General features: G+C 41.5%; 1 protein-coding gene across 1 annotated transcript in view; it reads left to right on the plus strand.

Annotated features, from left to right (window-relative positions):
• PIBF1 (progesterone immunomodulatory binding factor 1) overlaps positions 1 to 21,570 on the plus strand; it is a 203,066-nt gene that overhangs the window by 27,868 nt on the left and 153,628 nt on the right. Inside the window, exons 6-9 of the mRNA XM_054719848.1 lie at positions 9,191 to 9,324; positions 17,409 to 17,517; positions 17,774 to 17,955; positions 19,502 to 19,627. Coding sequence (XP_054575823.1) covers positions 9,191 to 9,324; positions 17,409 to 17,517; positions 17,774 to 17,955; positions 19,502 to 19,627 — 551 coding nt within the window. The remainder of the gene's footprint in view (positions 1 to 9,190; positions 9,325 to 17,408; positions 17,518 to 17,773; positions 17,956 to 19,501; positions 19,628 to 21,570) is intronic.

Consider the following 21,570-nt stretch of genomic DNA (forward strand, 5'->3'; position numbering starts at 1 on the left):
TGGAAATAAGAAGATGGTAGTAGATTATCTCCAGGGTATCTTTTACCTCTGAAATACTATAAATCTAAAATGCTTAGCTGCTGATGTTTAGAAACCACAGGTTTGGGACAGAAAGGCATCCTATATAATAAAAGCCTAATATGCAAATCAATGGAAATGCGGAACGACCAGTGGAACGACCAGTCACTATGACACACACTGACCACCAGGGGGCAGACGCTCAATGCAGGAGCTGCCCCCAGCCTGCAGGCCCCAGGCCAGCCAAGGCAGATGCCAGTGGAGGCCTCCCGATCGCCCCGCCAGTTGTCCCACAGATCGGCCCTGATCGCCAGCCAGGCCTAGGGACCCTACCTGTGCACGATTTTCATGCACCGGGCCTCTAGTCTCATTATAAATATGAAAGGTCTAATAGTTGATAATTTAACCAAAACACTATAATATAAAATTTTCAATATTTTGTGTCAGCCAAACAGTCAAACAGTAGAGACATAACAAGTAAAAAAAGTGAGGACCTATTCACTCCTACCTTCCTGCTCCCTTTCCCCTTTGATATGTGACTCTCACATGTCCTCCTCTCCAGGACAAATACAAGCCTCCTTGCAGAACTTATTTCACTGCTGTAAAAATGTTTGTTACATACAGAAGAAATCTTAATTGAATTTTCACAAAGTGAATACGCCCAGTTAACCACCACCCCCATCAAGTTAACTTCCACCCCCATGGAAGTTCCTTTTATGCTGTCTTTCTTGAAATATTCAAAAATTTTCTGCATATAAATATACTAGAGGCCCGATACACAAAATCCATGCAAAAATAGGCCTTCCTTCCCTCGGCTGCCAGCACCAGCTTCCCTCTGGCACCTGGGACCTAAGCTTCCCTCCGGCCACCAGTAGGCACCCAGGACCCAGACTTCCCTCAAAGCCCTGGCTTTGTCCAGAAGGTCATCTGAAAGGATGTCTGGTCTAATTAGCATATTACTCTTTCGTTATTATAGACTAGAGGCCCAGTGCATGAAATTCGTGCAGGGGGGCGGTGTCCCTCAGCCCAGCCTGCACCCTCTCCAGTCTGGGATCCCTCTCACAATCCAGGACTGCTGGCTCCCAACTGCTTGCTTGCCTGCCTTCCTGATTGCCCCTAACCACTTCTGCCTGCCAGCCTGATCACCCCCTAACCACTCCCCTGCCAGCCTGATTGATGCCTAACTGCTCCCCTGCCAGCCTGTTTGCCCCTAACTTCCCTCCTATGCTGGCCTGGTCACCCCTAACTGTCCTCCCCTGCAGTCCTGATCACCCCTAACTGCCCTTCCCTGCAGGCCTGGTCCCCCCCAACTGCTCTCCCCTGCAGGCCTGGGTCCCCCAACTGCCCTTCCCTGCAGGCCTGGTCACCCCCAACTTCCCTCCTCTGCTGGCCTGGTCACCCCTAACTTCCCTCCCCTGCAAGCTTGATCGCCCCCAACTGCCCTCCCTTGCAGGCCTGGTCCCTCCCAACTGCCCTCCCCTGCTGGCCTGATCGCCCACAACTGCCCTCCCCTGCTGGCCATCTTGTGGTGGCCATCTTGTGTCCACATGGGGGCAGGATGTTTGACCACATGGGGGCAGCCATCTTGTGTGTTGGAATGATGGTAAATCTGCATATTACTCTATAAGACAGACATCTAATTCAGATTTGGGGCTTGGAGTCTTTTCATAGAAGTTGATGTTGAGTTTAAGACAGGAAAGAATGCATAGGGATAATAGAAAAATAGCCTTTTCTCCTCTCTTTAGCCTTAACCTCAAAATTCTCCACAATCATTGGATTTAGTTTATTTTGAAGAAAGATGCTACTTTTTTATTTTCCAATGTTATGCTTTAATCTATTATAGTTGCTAATAGTAGATTTTTTTCAAAATATAAAAGTAGTAATTTTATTTAAGGAGAATTTTTTTTACCTAATAAGTTCTAAAAGAAAGTGTTGGTAGAATATATATTCCTTCCTAAACTGAGTGCCTGCTTATGTTTGGTTATATGGTGTTCATATTTAAAGAAAACATGTATGTATAGTGTGTGTGTGTAGTCATACCTCCTGAAGAGTTGCTCTCTGGACCAGGATTTTATATCCCTTATATTTCAGGACCAGATTCTGATGTCCTCTTAGATCTTTACATTTTAGATCTTGGCACTTGCACACTTAGAAAACCCCTATTTCTTGGCATTCATGTCCTCTAGATACCCTACCTTATAACTTTACTCATTTGCAGACCACTGGGACATTCTTCTTTATTTAAAGTGGAAGCCTTGCTCTAGATTTAAGTCTTCCTTTTCATCTTACTCCTGCCTTGGTTACTTCTATGACTCATCCACAACCTTGGCCATGCATTTTATTGATTTTCTCAAATTTAGTGATTGCCTCTTCTCTACTTCAGCACTTAGTCTCCTGGCCCACAGTCTGTTCCTTGTCACCCAGACTGATTTACTTCTGAAGTTATCTATTCAGGTTGATCATTAAACATATTACTTTCAATATATCCATGTTTCTCAGTCATCTGCTTCCAATTTATAGTTAACAGAATAGAAACAGTCCATGTGATTTATTTACCAGTCTCTTCCTAAATTTATTTACATCCCTCTTCATCATGTTATTAGTCTTAAACCTTTCTCTTACCAGTGTTCTCTAATTTCTCCCCAGATGTGTTTTTATCAAACCCTGCCTGATAAAACCTTATTCTTCATTTTTCTGACTAAGCACTACTAGAGAGAATCAGTTAGATAGTAACATGCACTGTAAGTTTATTGTAACCAACTTCAAATGGGCCCACAAAATTGTGCTGAAAAAAATTTTTTTTCTAGTCCTCTTATTTCTCACAGGTTATTTTAAGCATTCACCACTTTCTCACTCAGACGATGATTTTGGTAGTATTCCATTTCATAGAGAAAATAGAAATCCTCAGATGAAACTCCCACAATTGCCTACCACAAACCTACAAACATTTTTATATCTGTACTCATTCTGTTTTGTTTGTTATAATTATTTATAGTGGGAAGAGTTTGCTTTCAAGGAATGGAAAAATCATATGTCTTTAGAAACCAAGTGGGTAGTATAAATGTGTGGAGCAGTAGGGTAAGGAGTAGTTCTGTAAGCGCTAAGGGCTTCAAAATTGTTTTTAATACAGAATCCTTCACTTTATTGTTCTTTGCTGTGTGCTTCGTAGATACTGTGTTTTTCATAAATTGGTTTGTGGCAACCCCGCATCGAGCAAGTCTATTGGCGCCATTTTCCCAATAGCATTTGCTCACTTTGTGTCTGTCATATTTTGGTAAGTCTCACAATATTTCAGACTTTTTCATTATGATATTTCTTATGGTTATCTGTGATCAGTGCTTTTTGATGTTACTGGTGTAATTGTTTTGGGTGCCATGAGCCACTCCCATATAAGACAGTAAACTTAACAGATAAACATGTATGTTCTGGCTGCTTCACCAACTTGTTTCTCTCTCTCTCTCTCTCTCTCTCTCTCTCTCTCTCTCTCTCTCTCTCTCTCTCTCTCTCTCTCTCTCTCTCTCTCTCTCTCACATCTGTCTCTCACTTCTTTCTCTCTGTCTCTCCCTTGCCTCTCTCCTATTCCCTGACACAACAATATTGAAATTAGGCCAATTAATAATCCTACAACGGCCTCTAAATTTTCAAGGAAACAAACAGTCTCATGTCTCTTACTTTAAAACAAAAGCTGGAAATGATTAAATTTAGTCAGGAAACCATGTCATAGGCCAAGAAAGCTAGGTCAAAAGCTAGACCTCTTGCATCAAACAGTCAAGTTGTAAATGCAAAGGAAAAGTTCTTGAAGGAAATTAAAAGTGCCACTCACTGAACATATGAATGATAAGAAAGCGAAACAGCCTTATCACAGACATGTATAAAGTTTAGAAGATCAAACCAGCCACAACATTCCCTTAAGCCAAAGCCTAATCCAGAGCAAGGCCCTAACTCTCTTCAGTATGAAAGGCTGAGAGGGGTGAGGAAGCTGCAGAAGAAAGTGTTTGAAGCTAGAAGAGGCTAGTTCATGAGGTTTAAGAAAAAAAGCCATCTCTATAATAAAAGTACAGGGTAAATCAGCCAGTGCTGATGTAGAAGCTGCAGCAAGATATCCAGAAGATATAGCTAAGATAATTAACGAAGGTGGCTGTGCTAAACAACAGATTTTCAGTGTAGGAGGAACAGCATTATATTGGAAGAAGATGCCATCTAGGATTTTCATAGTTATAGAGAAGTCAGTGCCTGGCTTCAAAGTTACAAAGCAAAGGCTGACTCTTTTGTTAGGGGCTAATGCAGCTGGTGACTTTAAGTTGAAGCCAGTTCTTATTTACCATTCCAGAAATCCTAGAGCCCTTAAGAATTATGTTAAATCTACTCTACATATGCTCTACAAATGGAAAAACAAAGCCTGGATAATAGCATATCTGTCTACAACATGGTTCACTAGTGTTGTAAGCCCATGATTGACACCTATTGCTTAGAAAAGAAAGATTCCTTGGAAAATATCACTACTCATTGACAATGTACTTGATCAACCAAGAGCTCTGATGGAAATGTACAACTAGATCAATGTTGTTTTCATGTCTGTGAGCACAACATTCATTCTGCAGCCCATGGAACTAGGAGGAATTTCGATTTTCAAGCCTCATTTTATTTAAGATATACATTTCTTAAGGCTATAAGTGCCATAGATATTGATTCTTGTGATAGATCTGGGCAAAGTAAATTTTAAGCCTGGGAAGGATTCATTATTCTAGATGTCATTAAGAACATTCATGCCCGGCCAGTGTGGCTCAGTAGTTGAGCGCTGACCTATGAACCAGAAGGTCATGGTTTGATTCCTGGTTAGAGCATATTCCCGGGTTGTTGGCTCAATCCCCAGGGTGGGGCATGCAGGAGGCAACTGATCAAAGATTCTCTCTCATCATGGATGCTTGTATCTCTCTCTCCCTGTCCCTTCCTCTCTGAAATCAATATATAAATATATACACATATATATGTATATATATATACACATATATGTATATATGCATGTATATGTATATATATGTGTATGTATATATATATATATGTGTGTGTGTGTGTGTGTATATATATATATTATATTTTTTTTTTTTTTAAAGAACATTTGTGATTCATAGGAAGAGGTTAAAATATCAAACAATAACAGGAGTTTGGAAGAAGCTTATTCCAACCCTAAGGGATGACTTTGTGGAGGAAGACTTCAGTGGAGGAAGTAATTGCAGATGTGGTGGAAATAGCAAGAGCACTAAAATTAGAAGTAAAGCCTAAAGATGTGACTGAATTGCTGCTATCTCATGAGGTATTGCTTCTCATGGATGAGAAAGAAAATGGTTTCTTGAGATGATGATGATGATGATGGAGTATCCTTAGCTGTGATCCTATAATAAACTAGAGGCCTAGTGCACTGGGGGAGGGGAAGTCCCTTCAGCTCATCCTGCACCCTCTCGCAGTCTGGGATCCATCTCGCAGTCCAGGACACCTTGCTCCTTACCGCCTGCCTCCTAGCTGCTCCTTAGTGCTCGGCTCGCTGCTCCTTAGTGCTGCCACGGAGGTAGGAGAGGCTTCTGCCACCACCACCACTGCGCTCGCCAGCTGTGAGCCTGGCTTCTGGCTGAGCAGTGCTCCTGCTGTGGGAGCATACTGACCACCAGGGGACAGCTCCTGTGTTGAGCATCTGCCACCTGGTGGTCAGTGCGCATCATAGCAACCAGTCATTCCACCGTAATGGTTGCTTAGGCTTTTATTATATGGACTAGAGGCCCAGTGCACAAAATTTGTGCACAGGGTTGGTGTGTCCCTCAGCCCAGCCTGCACCCTCTCCAATCTGGAACCCCTCGAGGGATGTCCGACTACCCGTTTAGGCCCGATCCCGGGAGGATCGGGCCTAAACGGGCAGTCGGATATCCCTCTCACAATCCAGGACTGCTGGCTCCCAACTGCTTGCCTGCCTGCCTTCCTGATTGCCCCTAACCACTTCTGCCTGCCAGCCTGATCACCCCCTAACCACTCCCCTGCCAGCCTGATTGATGCCTAACTGCTCCCCTGCCAGCCTGTTTGCCCTCCCCTGCAGGCCTGGTCACCCCTAACTGCCCTCCCCTGCAGGCCTGGTCCCCCCCAACTGCTCTCCCCTGCAGGCCTGGGTCCCCCCCAACTGCCCTTCCCTGCAGGCCCGGTTGCCCCCAACTTCCCTCCTCTGCTGGCCTGGTCACCCCTAACTGCCCTCCTCTGCAGGCTTGATCGCCTCCAACTGCCCTCCCTTGCAGGCCTGGTCCCTTCCAACTGCCCTCCCCTGCTGGCCTGATCGCCCACAACTGCCCTCCCTTGCAGGCCTGGTCCCTCCCAATTGCCCTCCCCTGCTGGCCATCTTGTGTCCACACGGGGGCAGCCATCTTGTGTGTTGGAGTGATGGTCAATTTGCATATTACTCTTTTATTAGATAGGACTAGAGGCCCGGTGCACAAAATTTGTGCATGCCGGTGGGGGAGGGAGTCCTCAGCCAACCCTGCACCTTTCACAGTCCAGGAGCCCTCAGGGGATGTCTGACTACATTTTTTAAAAAAATCACCCTGTACTTAATTTTCTTACTAATTCCTCCTTTTAAACTCCCCTCACTCTCACATTCTGTTTCTCCTTTTTAATTAACTATTTTCCTGGCCTCACCAGATTTCAGCATCCTTCCTTTTCCTGCTTTCTTTCCCTCCCTCCCTTTGAACCTCCCGCAGCCCTCTCCCTCCCTCCCTCCTCCCTTCTCTTCCTTCATTCCCAGTGTCTGTCTCCTTCTTACTCCTCCACCCTCCCCTCCCATTCGCCTTTCCCTTGTGAGCTGGAACCCTGCCTCCCTCCCTCCTTCCCTATTATTACCCCCTTCCCCCTCCCCCGCCGTGTTCACTGGTTTCTCTTTTAAACTTTCCCCTTTCCTCTCTGGGACCTGCTTCCCTATTATTACCCCCTTCCCCCTCCCCCGCCGTGTTCACTGGTTTCTCTTTTAAACTTTCCCCTTTCCTCTCTGGGACCTGCTTCCAGCCCCACCTGAGTGCACTTTGATATTAAAGCTTCCGTTCTGGGGGCATTAACCTCCAGTCCAGGGCCCAGCCCTGGCCAGGCCTTCACCCGCCCCCCCTTCCCTGGCCTCCCTGCCGCCGTCCTCTTCCCATTCCCTGCCCAGGATGCCCCAACTTCTAGTCAACAAAGTACACTTAACATGCCACCAACCCAACCCTGGCCAGTGTCTTTGGGGTCCAGACCTCGGGGATTAAAGGGGTACCTGCCTTAGTGTCCAACTCTGCCCCAACTATGCTACACAGATCCCTCCCATCGCAGGACGCCGGGCCCAGCGAGAGTGGCCAAGGCCTGCGTGGCCCGGGTGCTGCTGCCGCGAAGCAGGAGTGCCTCCGCTCGGAAGGCCTTGGACTGTCCACCCCTCCCTCTGTCCTGGGACCCACAGCCCCCCCCCGCCCTGCGATCGCCATCTCCTCCTGCATTCAGCCCCGAATTTCCTTCCCTTTTATATTCCTGTGTCTTTTTCTTGTTCCCTTTTTGTATTTCCATTTCTCCTCTCGGCCTGTCTGCATGCAGGCCTCTCCCTCTCCTTTCTTATCCCCTCCTGTCGTATCCTATCCTACGTACCCCGGGCCTCGCAGCTTAGAAAAGAAAGATTCCTTGGAAAATACTACTCATTGACAATGTACTTGATCAACCAAGAGCTCTGATGGAAATGTACCAAGGGAGGCACCTGCTGATCAGTTGTTACGTGACGGCGTCCCGACCAATTTGCATATTATCCTATTAGATAGATACCATAGTAAATTTCCATTCTCATGGGGAACATCAGTATAGGAGAAGATCCTAATACTACACCAAGCAAAACACATTGAATATAGTTTTCCCATAATTACATTTTCAAACAACCCTTCAATAGAAATTTGGGGGATGACATTTTATTTTCTTTGGGGGGGGGCAGTTATGACATTTTAAAATTATGTATAAATACTTTAAAAAAGACACAGTGTCTTACTCATCTTTGTATCTACAGTGTCTCGCCCAGCACCATTTGCATAAAAACAACTCAGACAGTATTTGAGGAATGAATGTGACCACACTTAGCTGGTCAGCTACTTAAGAAATGACTTTGGACAAGTTGTGTTTAACATAACAGATTCTGGGGTAGAGTTGACGGTGGCTTGCAAAACCTTGTAAGTTCAAAGGGGGAAAATAAGTAGGAACTCTGTCCCTGTGTCATGCTTCTCCCATTTCCATATTCATTTAATTCTTAATTAATTTGTTCAGAAGCATTTATTTCACTTTTACTGTATACCAAGTATTGTGTATAATGATAGAGATCCAGATAGAGGCTCAGTTTCTACCCTTAAGATGTTTACATTCTGGTGAGGTATATAGAATGCTAATTTGATGGTACAGTGAGATAGGTGTTCTGTAGGAGGCAAATATTCAAGTACTGTGCAGCTATTCAGGCATTGACAACACATTAGAAGGAGCTTGGTACATTGAGAGAACTTCAGATCTTCATTAGAGTTGAAAGATGAAGTGTGAACATGAGAAATGAGGCTCATAGCAAGCAGGGCCAGCTTATGGTTTTAAGGTTTTTACTTCCACCTTTCTCCCATAGCTCTACAGTTCATTTCTGCTGGTCTGGTGAGTGGAGGGAAGATTAGGGGAGAAGTTTATTACAAGTGCCACAAAATTCCTTTTTTTGCTAAATACCGCCACTGAAACTGCATGTTAATCTCTTCAGGAACAATATTTCATTGTAGATATTTTATATTCATGTGGCTCTTCATCTCTAAATTGTGAACTTGAAGGGGCTCTGTTTTATTCATTTCCTTGTCTAAAAAATCTAATAGTAACTTGGTAAATTTTGAAAGATGTCACTTAACATTTATAGTCATTGCATGTACTATTCCAAGACATAGGTGTGCTATTAAAAAAAAAAAATAGAGCTGAAGTTTTAAACAGATGGACTTACAAACTACTCTGTGAGTTTAAGATTACCTGTCTTTGAGTAGAGAAAAATTACTAAGTAGGAAAATTAAGGATTTTTTAAATTACAAGGACATTCACAGCTTAACAGAAGAATTCAGTATAGAATTTGGTCAACTGTGTTTAGTTTGAAATGTTTTATTATTGTTTTGGTTTATAGACTTATGAGGAAGATCGAAGAAACTACTCTGAGCTTCAAAATAGATGTCAACGTTTGACTTTAGAATTAGCAGACACAAAACAGTTAATTCAGCAAGGTGACTACCGTCAAGAGAACTATGACAAAGTCAAGAGGTAAGGAGTTAAGATGGGTACAGTAGTTTTTCTCATTTTTAGCATGCACCTGAATTCAAAGTCAACTGAATTTTTTTATTTTTTACTTTTTCAATTTTTACAAGAGTTTATTTGAGCCAAACTAACAACATATACTCTGGGCAAGATCATGAGTCACTTAAATTTTTACCATTGACATTGTTAATTCTGTTTTATATAGTCATGTGCTGCTTAATAATGGGGATACATTCTGGAGAATTGCATCATTAGGCAATTTAGTCATTGTGCAAATATCTTAGAGCAGTGATGGCGAACCTATGACACGCGTGTCAGCACTGACACGTGTAGCCATTTCTGATGACACGCTGAGGCGGCCGCATGCCGAGGATGAAACATTTGCTGCTCCTGAGGATGAAACATTTGCGAAATAATGTTTTTTCCTCAAAGTGACACACTACCCGAGTTATGCTCAGTTTTTTGGCGAAGTTTGACACACCAAGCTCAAAAGGTTGCCCATCACTGTCTTAGAGTGTACTTACACAAACCTAGATGGTATAGCCTACTCCTGTAATTATGTGTGCTCTACTTTCATACAGCTGGCAGTGCAATAGGTTTTTTACATCAGCATCACCACAAACATGTGATGCGTTGCTCTATGATGTATGGCTATGATGTCATTAGGCAATAGAAATTTCTCAGTTTCATTATCTTGTGGGACCACCATCATATATGCAGTCCATCTTTGACCAAAAGTCATTATGTGGCATATGACTATACCTTATTCTTTTCCTGTCTCCATAGTTTTGACTCTTTCAGAATGTAATATAGTTGGAATCATGCAGTATAGAGCCTTTTCAGATAGTCTTATAGTAATACTAGAGGCCCGGTGCATGAAATTCGTTCACAGGTGTGGTCCCTAGGTCTGGCCAGTGATCGAAGCGTGAGCGTCTGGCATGGAAGGGCAGGTCCCAGCTGACCTCTGGGCCCTGGGCAGCACCTGGGCCCCCAGGCATGCGCCCCCCTCTGCCCGAGTCACAGCGCCCAAGTCCCCACGCAGAGATGCAGTGAGCACGGCCGGACACCACAGGCCAAGGTACAGCATGGGCCTCTGGGCTGCCTAGCAGTGCCACATGGAAGCCAGGCGGGCAGCACGCTCTCTCTCGGCTGGCCTTGCAGACCAGCTCCTACATGAACCCACGGGGAGGCAGACAGGCCCCTGCGGTCCTGGTGGCTGTGGCCTAGCTCACCCAGAAGAGGCGCGAGCCCTGGCGTCCCAGGGGATGGTAGCAGGGGGAGTGAAAGTGAGCTCGGTGGATATCCTGCATTCTTACCGTGCCGCCATTCTCTTCACCCCCGCCCCCAGGTAGCCAGCGAGAGGTCGCAGGGTGTCACCGATGCCCACCATGTTCTGCGCCGCCCTCTGGTAGTCAGCACACATCATAGCGAGGAGTCAAACTCCCAGTCTCCTGGTCGAAAGACCGCCCGAGGGGACAATTTGCATATTAGGCTTTTATTATATAGGATACATTTAAATTTCCTCCATATCTTTTCATGGCTTAATAGCCTATTTCCTTATACCAGTGGTCGGCAAACTCATTAGTCAACAGAGCCAAATATCAACAGTACAACAATTGAAATTTCTTTTGAGAGCCAAATTTTTTAAACTTAAACTTCTTCTAATGCCACTTCTTCAAAATAGACTCGCCCAGGCCGTGGTATTTTGTGGAAGAGCCACACTCAAGGGGCCAAAGAGCCGCATGTGGCTCACGAGCCACAGTTTGCTGACCACGGCCTTATACCATTGAATAATATTCCATTGTCTAGACATCGCACAGTTTATCCACTCACCTACTGAAGGACATCTTGGTTGCTTCCAAGTTGTGGCAGTTGTGAAGAAAACTGCTATAAACATCCATGAGCCAGATTTTGCATGGATACAGTTTTCATCTCCTTTGGGTAAAAACCAAGGAACACAATTCTATGGTAAGAGTATGTTTAGTTTTGTAAGAAACTTCCAGACCGTCTGTCCCAAAGTGGCTATACCATTTTACATTTCTGCGAACAATGAATGGGAATTCCTGTTGCTGCACATCTTTGTCAGTATTTGGTGTTATCAGTGTTCTGGATTTTGACCATTCTAATAGGTTTTTAGGTGTTACTCATTGTTACTTTAATTTGCATTTCTCTGATGACATGATTTGGAATATCTTTTCATGTGCTTATTTGCCATCTGTATATCTTCTCTGGTGAGGTGTCTGTTAAGGTCGTTGGCTCATTTTTTTTTTAATATATTTTATTGATTTTTTACAGAGAGGAAGAGAGAGGGATAGAAAGTTAGAAATATCGATGAGAGGGAAACATCGATCAGCTGCCTCCTGCACACCCCCCACTGGGAATGTGCCCGAAACCAAGGTACATGCCCTTGACCGGAATCGAACCCGGGACCCTTCAGTCCGCAGGCCGACGCTCTGTCCACTGAGCCAAACCGGTTTTGGCGTCGTTGGCTCATTTTTTAATTGGGTTGTTTGTTTTCTTACTGTTGAGTTTTAAGAGTTCTTTGTATGTTTTGAATTACAGTTCCTTATCAGATATGTCTTTGGCAAATATTTTCTTCCAGAGTGTGGTTTATCTTTTTATTCTCCTAACATGTACCTTATTCTTCATTACATTTTAAAAGCATGTCGTTTTGGCAGTTTGATGGGTTTAAATTTTTTTTTATATCAGTTGTTTTTATTTTGTTTAGAAGTTGCTGCTGGTTTTTTTTAAAAATAATGTCTTAGAAGATAGAAACTCAGTAAAATCCCATGTTTGAATTTTTACTTGATTATTTTTATTTTATGAAATCAATTTAAATACTTTATAGTTTTATTTGAAGTTTTTTCAGACAAAGGCATTCTTTTTTTATTCAGAAAATAATATTTTCTGTGAATATATTTCCCAATGTATTGCTACTAAGTAGCTCTGGCATGTAATTTGCCTTTTACTGGAATATGCTTTTCTGTTGTTTGTCCATTAATGAACTACTACTTAGCTATATGTCCCTTAGGAAAATCTCTTATCATTCTAAGCCAAAGATTTATCATCTCTGAGATGATGCTAATACAAATATCTGCTACTTAAACTAAGAAGATCAAATAAAGGAATATTTATGAAAGTATTTGTATATATAAAGAGAGAGATGATTCTAATTGTTTACTACTGTATCTACCTGTAGGTAAAATAATGCTTAAAATACAGTAGTCACTCAATGAGTATTTTTAAAATGAATGAATGCTTTGTAAATTGTATAGCACCATAAATAAATCTGCAAGGATTTTGGGATATAACATTGATTCTCCTTCTCCTACCGTGACTAACATTAGTATGTATTATTATGTAGGTATTATTATGTCAAAATACAGTAATTATTGGAACATGAAATCTATGAGCGTTACACTCAGTCGGCTCTTGAATAAAGCTGGATTTCAAAAGAATAATTTAAAAATAAAATAGATTGTGATGGTAAAATGATACTTTGAGTTGGTGTTTTGATATCCTCTTGGCTATTATATAATCTACTAGAGGCCCGATGCACGAAATTCTTGCAAGGGGCTTGACCCTTGCAGCTGTAGCAGCTTGCCTCAGCCCTTGCAGCCCTGGCTTGGTCTGAAAGGTCGTTCGGCTGTCTGTTAATCATATTACGCCTTTATTATTATAGACTAGAGGCCCGGTGCATGAAATTTGTGCCAGGGGGCGGGGGTGTCTACACACCTGCTGGCAGTCGGACATCCCTCTCACAATCCGGGACCACTGGCTCCTAACCACTCGCCTGCCTGCCTGCCAGCCTGATCACCGCCTAACTGCTCCCCTGCCAGCCTGATTGACACCTAACTGCCTTCCCCTGCCAGCCTGATTGCCCACAACTGCCTTCCCCTGCCAGCCTGATCACCCACAACTGCCCTCCTCTGCCGCGACCCACCTCCTCTGCCAGGACCCCCCTCTTCTGCGCGAGGTGGCAGAGACTCCGGGATCAGCCTCCTCTGTGCCACGCAGAGCCGCAGGAACCCCAGGCCTCACTGTATGGAGCAGCCGCAAGGCCCTGCCTCCGCTATGTGCACAGTCATCTTGTGACGGCCATCTTGTGACGACGTCGCACAAGGGATTTCCCATGAGGGCGTGACGCCATCTAGGCTTTTATTATATAGGATAGCAATAATAGATAAAATATGGAAAGAGAATATTAAAAAGCATGATAATTAGAATAATCTAGTGGACATGAATGAAGAATAAGTGAACTGCGTTGATAATTATTGAAGGTTGATGATGTGCGTGGGGGGGTCATTATATCATATATATGTATAACAAAAATATGATAAACATATTCATGTGCTAAAAATGGAACAGAAAAACAAACAAGCAAGAGGGCCTCAAACTGTAAACCCTTTGGTTCACTCAATAGAAAGAATTTTTTTAAATGTTTTGGGGTGATAAACAATAACGAATTTAAATTTTAAAAATGTTTTGAGGTAAAAAATCACTTTTATGTTCTTTATAAATTCTCACATATGTGCAAAAGGAAACAGTATATGGATGTTAATTGCATCATTACTAGAAAGAATTAAAATGCTTTTCAGTAGTGGAATGGAAAATGAATTGTGATTTATTTCTACAATGTAATTCTGTCTAGCAGTCGAAATCATTAAATAAGACCTTAATGTATGGGTAAATTAAATACAAAATATTTAATTTTGAAAAGCAAAAGGCAGCCAATCATCTTTTTTTTACTTTAAGAAACAAAAAGCAGTTTCCTACTTTCTGGCATAAAATAATGTTCTCAGTTTTATTTTGTAATTTCATTGCCTCAGCTATTTCTCTAAGGAGTCCTGGTTCCTTTTAGTGGGGATTACTATTCAAAAATTAAGATTGGGTGCTGGTCATTGCTACATTGGTCATTGTTTCTAAGCCCTTTCACTAAGCAGAGGCAATGGAGAGGGAATAGGAAGGATGGCTTAACACACTATGGAAAGATCTTACTGATATCTCTAATTCCAATTCAACACCACAGTAGCTAGTTTAAAGGGGCTCCAACTGGCTAAATACTAAATATCAAAATGAATATTAGCAATATTCATTGAATAGAATAAGAATCCCTGACTACATGCTAATAAAGAGGATCTTACAGATGAGTGCTAAACAATAAATATATATGTGTATTAGAATTACCATTTTCTAGCTTCATAATACTACTATGAAGTATTGGAAGCTAAAACCATTGGGTAAAAAAAAGTATGTTAGGGAACAGAATATACAATTTCAAAGTATGTTCCCACAGATTACTTATTCATTGCAAAGGGCAAAAAGGTACCTTTATATTTAGAACTTTAGCAGATACCATCTTGGGCAAATGATCAAAGCTACTATCACCAATCAATGGATAGAGTAACATCATGTTGCCTCTTTATGTGATCTACTGAAAACACAGTATCTATCACTTACATAGTATTCCTGCCCAAAGTGCTTAATGTGAATCTAATCAATGTTGTAAAAGGCAAAGATGGGCTAAGGAACTGACCAAGGTTAAAGGAAACTAAAGGCTGATGGCACCCAAATGGAATGCATGCTAATATGTTGGATCCTGGACCAGGGAGAATTTGCCGTAGAAGATATTTTTGGGACAAGTGACAGAATTTGAAACTGGATTGTATATTTAGATAATTATGTTAGCGCTAAATCTCTTGAATTTGATATGATATTCTGATTATATAAGAGAATATTGTTAATCTTAGGTAATTCAGAATGAATTATTTAGGGATAAAGGGACTTAACGTCTGCATATAACTCTTAAATAGTTGAGGAGGGTGCATATGTATGTGTTCATATGTACATGTATAAACATGTGTTTGTATGTAGATGTGTATACATTTATTCATATATATGAACAACAGAGAGAGAATAAGTATGACAAATATTTAGTAAATAATACAAAGTAAATGACAAAATGTTACCAATTATTGAGTAAAAGTATGTAAAAAACATAGGGGGGGTTTTGGGGAGACTTGATAAAAGAAGGTGAAGAGATTAGCCAAAGAACATAATGCATAGCCCATGGACACAGACAACAGTGTGGTGAAGGGTAAGGGGTGGTGGTGGTCAAAAGGGGAGGAAATGGGGGACATCTGTAATAGTGTCAACAATAAAAAAAAGTTATCTATAAAGTAATTAAAGCTGTGTTTTGTTTTGTCATATCAGGGAATTAAGAAAAAGCAAAGAAATACTAAATTCATCATTGTATCTCAGGAATGATATAAGAACAGTGAGGAAAATATAGGTAACTTCAAGTTTAATCATAGTGTTCTATCTTTAAAAAACACACATACAAAAAAACTAATCTGCCCAGCAGGTGTGGCTCAGTGGTTGAGCGTTGACCTATGAACCAGGAGGTTGAGGTTTGATTCCCGGTTGGGGCACATGCCCGGGTTTCAGGCTTAATCCCCAGTGTGGGGCTTGTGGGAGGCAGCCAGTCATCATTGATAATTCTATCTCTACCTCTCCCTTCCTCTCTGAAATCAATAAAAAAATATATTTAAAAAAAAACTTTAATCCAAATATAGACAGATATTAACTGTTGTCAACTGTGGATAGCAAGTTCCTGGGTGTTTTGCTATATCATGATTTTATAATTGTGCATAAAAAAAACATAGCAGAGGAAGCATGCTTAATACCTGTGACAATAAAAACATTTACATGTAAAAGCACAAAACAAAGTAATATGTACCAAAATATAATACTGATAGCCATCTCTAGTTAGTGGGTTTATGGATGATTGTTATTTTTTAACTTGTGCTTTGCTCACTTTTCTCAATAAACATAATACTTTGTTAACTAGAAGAAAAAAATCTTTCTAAATGAGTTATTGAAAATCTAGTGAAAAATAAAACAATTCTTAATAGCCCTCTCCATGAAAACACCAGGTGGGTAGATGAAATAAAGTGTAAAGGAACTGATTCTAACTGGAGAAGGTAAGTTAAGAGTATGAAATTTATTTCTCTGCTCATTTAAAAAAATATATTTTTGTTGATTTCAGAGAGGAAAGGAGAGTGATAGAGAGATAGAAACATCAATGATGAGAGAATCATTGATCAACTACCTTCTGCACGCCCCCTACTGGGGATCAAGCCTGCAACCTGGGCATGTACCGTTGGCTGGAATTGAACCTGGGACCCTTCAGTCCACAGGCCAATGCTCTATCCACTGAGGCAAACTGGCTAGGGCTCTGCTCCTTTTTTTTAAACCCATTATAGGTGTGGTTCAATTTTTGCTCTTACTGTTGGTGAGAAAGAGGTGGTCTGAATATGAAAATTAAAACTTCTGGGTAATTATAAAGAACATGTGAATAAAAGTGTCATAAGAAACCTGCCTGTGTATTTGCTATGCAATCTGAGTGATGAGTTAAGGCCTTTTTGACCCTGAACTGAAAGCTTGGAGCCATGTACAAATTCTTTAAAAATTTTGGCTTTGGGCGGGGAGAAGGGAATGGCTACGGAAAGGTCAATGGGGGAAAAAGGAGACATATGTAATACTTCAAACAATAAAGAATTTTAAAAAATTATTTTGTCTTTGCCCGGCCAGTGTGCTCAGTGGTTGAGCATCAACATATGAACCAGGAGGTCACAGTTTGATTCCCAGTCAGGGCACATGCCCAGGTTGCGGACTCGAGCCCCAGTTGGGAGTGTGCAGGAGGCAGCCAATCAATGATTCTCTCTCATTTGATGTTTCTCTCTCCCTTCCTCTCTGAAATCAATAAAAATATATACTTTTTTAAAATTTTGGCTTCAAGGTAAGGTTGAAGATGATAGTGAAAAGATACCAGAATGTACCTTAGGAAGTTTTATTATTTATTTTACTGACTGGTATAATTTACATATTTTTAAAGATGATAAATTGATACGTATGTATCTGAACAAGGTCTTGAACAGAGTCCTTCTAAATTTGAAAATCAGATACTCTGTTGTTTATCGAATGACACTGAAGCACCACTGCTAATGTCTCTGTTCAGTTTCCTGAACTTTAAAAATATCCATTATAAAAAGGGATGTAAAATGTATATGTGTATTTGAATTTTTCAGTGAACGTGATGCACTTGAACAGGAAGTAATTGAAATAAGGAGAAAACATGAAATACTTGAAGCCTCTCATACAATTCAAGCTAAAGAAAGAAGTGAATTATCGAAAGAGGTAAGCTTATAGAGTCATTTGTATTTATCGTACAGTGATGTGGGCATAGGGCAGAATTGTGGGAGGGACATTTTTCCTTTTTGATGTAGTTGCCAGAAAGAAGGGACTTTAGTAGCTGTGTTTGGATGAAAAATGGCAAGGCAACAATTAGCCCTTTTTATGTGGTTAGTGAAAGCACAAATGAAAGAAAATATTACAGTAAACCTTGAAAAGTAAGACATTGCTCTGAACACTGTCTGTCTCTACGTATGTGTAGGTAGCCACCTTGCAGCAAACGGTTACCTTACTGCAGAAGGATAAAGAATATCTCAATCGCCAAAACATGGAGCTCAGTGTTCGCTGTGCCCATGAAGAGGACCGCCTTGAAAGACTTCAAGCTCAACTGGAAGAAACCAAAAAAGCTAGAGAAGAGATGTATGAAAAATATGTAACATCCAGGCAAGATTTACATTACTTTACATATAAATAGATATAAAGTAACACCAGCTTCTTGGAGGGAACTTTTGCCTTAGGGAAGAATAGTGATCTTTTTTAAGGTCTATAGGATGATGTTAAGATAATAGTTCATTTTGTTTCCTTATAAGATGTTCTCTATTCTAACTGATTTTTTTTCTTAAGACGTTTTGGCTTTTTCAACCACCAAATTTCTTTTATGTAGGGGTGTATACATATACTGTAGCCACTTTTATTTATTTTATTTCTTACAACATAACCTTTCTGATTCCCTATGACTAAGATTTCTATATAAGTATTTTTGAAAGAAAGCACATAAGTATCTCTACCGAGGTATCTTTTTGAAGAAAATCTAACTAGGCTGACCTTTCCTAACTAAAACAAAAAGAACAAGAAGACAGCACTGCATACTGTTTGAAAATACAGGCTCTGGACTCAGACCCCCTCTATTTCAATTCTGTCCTCTCTCTTCAACTAGATGTACAAGCTATTAGAGTTCCTTTGTACCAATAGCCCTTATAGTCCTTGAGTCATTTGTTTTTAGCACATCAAAAACTAAAATAATTCTCAATTGTATCCTTTAAGACTTCACACATTCATACCTTTTCCCCTAGCCTGTGCTGTTTTTCATGTGTATGCTCCTGCTAATCCCCTATGTAATGTTTTGTGACTTTGCTAAGAGATCACAGTGGCTATAGTTGTGCTTTGAAGGAAAAGTTTTCTAAAGAGTCAGAGTCATTTTGTTTATATGTGTGTGTTTTTTTAATACAGGGTGGGGCAAAAGTAGATTTACAGTTCTTATGGAAAATAATATAATAATTAATAAATAATGCAACAATAAACTGTGCTTCACAAACTCACAACTGTAAACCTACTTTTGCCCCACACTGTATTATTTGTCTGTCAGCCTGTACCATGCCAGTTCATATTTCTAAATGAAGGACATTCCATATGCGTCCATTTTCAAATCTCTAGCTATGCACATTAAAAACTATTAGTAAAATACTCTTTAAGATGAGTAATTATTCAAAATGAGTTAACTAACATTTTATGTAGTAACTAAGCCTTAAAGACAGAATGTTTAAAAGGAAATCTTAGATGGAACTAGTTGAAACAATATTTTTAGGAATTACAAAATTTTATATGTAACAGCTATGTTTTTCAAGCAACATTATATTTAGACCATATTTGACATATTAAAATCTTGCATGAAGGGTAAATACCTATTTCTTTATATATATATACACAGATATATATATATATATATATATATTATATGTATTATATATATTATTGATTTCAGAGAGGAAGGAAGAGGGAGAGAGAGAAACATCAATGATGAAAGAGAATCATCGATTAGCTGCCTCCTGCACGCCCCCCTACTGGGGATTGAGCCCACAACCCAAGCATGTGCCCTTGACAGGAATCGAACCTGGGACCCTTCAGTCCGCAGGCCGGCGCTCTATCCACTGAGCCAAACCTATTTCTTTTACAAAAATAAATTCATGGATATTCCTTTGATTTCTTGCAGAGACCATTATAAAGCCGAATATGAAAATAAACTACATGATGAACTAGAACAAATCAAATTGAAAACGAATCTAGAAATTGATCAACTTCGAAATGCCTCTAAGGAAATGTATGAACGGGAAAACAGGTAAAAAAAAAAAGTAGGAAATTTGTGTGACATTTTTTTCTCTTTATTTGAAACATAGATTTTTTAAAATTAAGCTTTATTTCTGTGACATAATGTCTTTTTAAATGCATTAATAAAATATTATCATAAGTATAAATATAATGGAACATTAAAGTTCGAAGATCTTTGATAACTAGTTTAGAACATGATTTATCAGACCTTAGGCCTCCTTACTCTGATATTCCCTTTACCCCTTTATTACTCTGGTAACTTTTCTTTTTTCCCTTACTTCAGTTCAGATTGAGGACAGGAAAGGAAGGAAATTAGAGCATACTAACAGATGCTAGTAGTTCTTCTTATAACCATGCCTAAAATCTTCAGGAAATATTAAAAAACTAGAATAATAATATGAAATATTGCATATGCCTCATTTAACTGCTAGTCCTGAAAGACATCATCTCCTAATATATAAAAACCCAGGGTCTGTAACATCCAAAACGACCGAAGGCTCGACTGACCAGAAGTCAGTCCTGCAGTCAGTGCTGGGTTGCCGGGGCGACCCAGCACTGACTGCTGCCACTGTGGGTGCGGCGACCCAGCAATGACTGCCAAGGGGGCTCTGGATCAGGCCTGGAGAGAGGTCTGGAGAGAGAAGCAGGGTCTGATCCATTGCCTCCATGACAACTGTTGATCAGCCCTTGCCTCTCTCTCTCCGGGCCTGGCCAGCAGCCGTGCCACTCTTTCTCTACAGGCCTCCACGGGGGCTGCTGATCAGCCCTGCCTCTCTGATCAGGCCCGGAGATAGGCCCAGAGATGCTGACTGGCATAGAAACCGACCAATCAGAACCAAATCTGGGTGAACTGTGAGGAGCCAGTGGCTGCCTAGGAGGCGGAGCTTTTGATGCTGACTGGCATAGAAACCGACCAATCAGAACCAAATCTGGGTGAACTGTGAGGAGCCAGTGGCTGCCTAGGAGGCGGAGCTTTTGATGCTGACTGGCATAGAAACCGACCAATTAGAACCAAATCTGGGTGAAGTGTGAGGAGCCAGTGGCTGCCTAGGAGGCAGAGCTTTTGATGCTTACTGGCATAGAAACTGACCAATCAGAACCTAATCTGGGTGAACTTCGAAGGCAGAACCTAAGGTGGTGGCTGAGGAGGGATTTTAAGGGCAACAGCTGTTTGGTGTAAGCTGTAAGAAAGCAGTTCAATTTTTTAATGACTGGTTTGGCAGTATAGTGCATATGGCTGGCTATCAGTCCAGATATAGGGATTATGTATTTTTGTCTGCCAAGAGTTCCTCCTGCTGAAAAAGGCCTCCCCCCCATTTAAGCAATCCTATCCTATATAATCTATCTATATTAATAAAAGGGTGATATGCTAATTAGACTGGGTCGACTGGCTATCTTCTGGACATCCCACTTCCTTCTGGACAAAGCCATGGTGGTGGGGGCCGAGGCAGAGGCAGTTAGGGGTGATCAGGCCGGCAGGGGAGGGCATTTGGGGGTGAGATCAGGCTGGCAGGGGAGGGCAGTTGGGGGCGAGATCAGGCCGGCAAGGGAGGGCAGTTGGGGGCAAGATCAGGTCGGCAGGGGATGGCAGTTAGAGGTGATCAGGCAGGCAGGCAGGCAGAGAGGCAGTTAGGGGTGATCAGGCAGGCAGGCAGAGAGGTTAGGGGAGATCAGGCAGGCAGGCAGAGGGGTTAGGGGCGAACAGGCAGGCAGGCAGGCAGAGGCAGTTAGGGGTGATCAGGCAGGCAGGCAGGTGAGCGGTTAGGAGCCAGTGGTCCCAGATTGCGAGAGGGATGTCCATGATTGGAGAGGGTGCAGGCTGGGCTGAGGGAACCCCCTCCCCTCTGCACAAATTTCGTGCACCAGGGCCACTAGTGTAAAATAATCTTGAAGAAGGATTTTTATTCATGCAGTTACTTTCAGATCAGTATATAGTAGGTTCCTTAGTGATTG

The sequence above is a fragment of the Eptesicus fuscus genome, chromosome 8 (genome assembly GCF_027574615.1).
Source record: "Eptesicus fuscus isolate TK198812 chromosome 8, DD_ASM_mEF_20220401, whole genome shotgun sequence".
Lineage (NCBI taxonomy): Eukaryota > Metazoa > Chordata > Mammalia > Chiroptera > Vespertilionidae > Eptesicus > Eptesicus fuscus.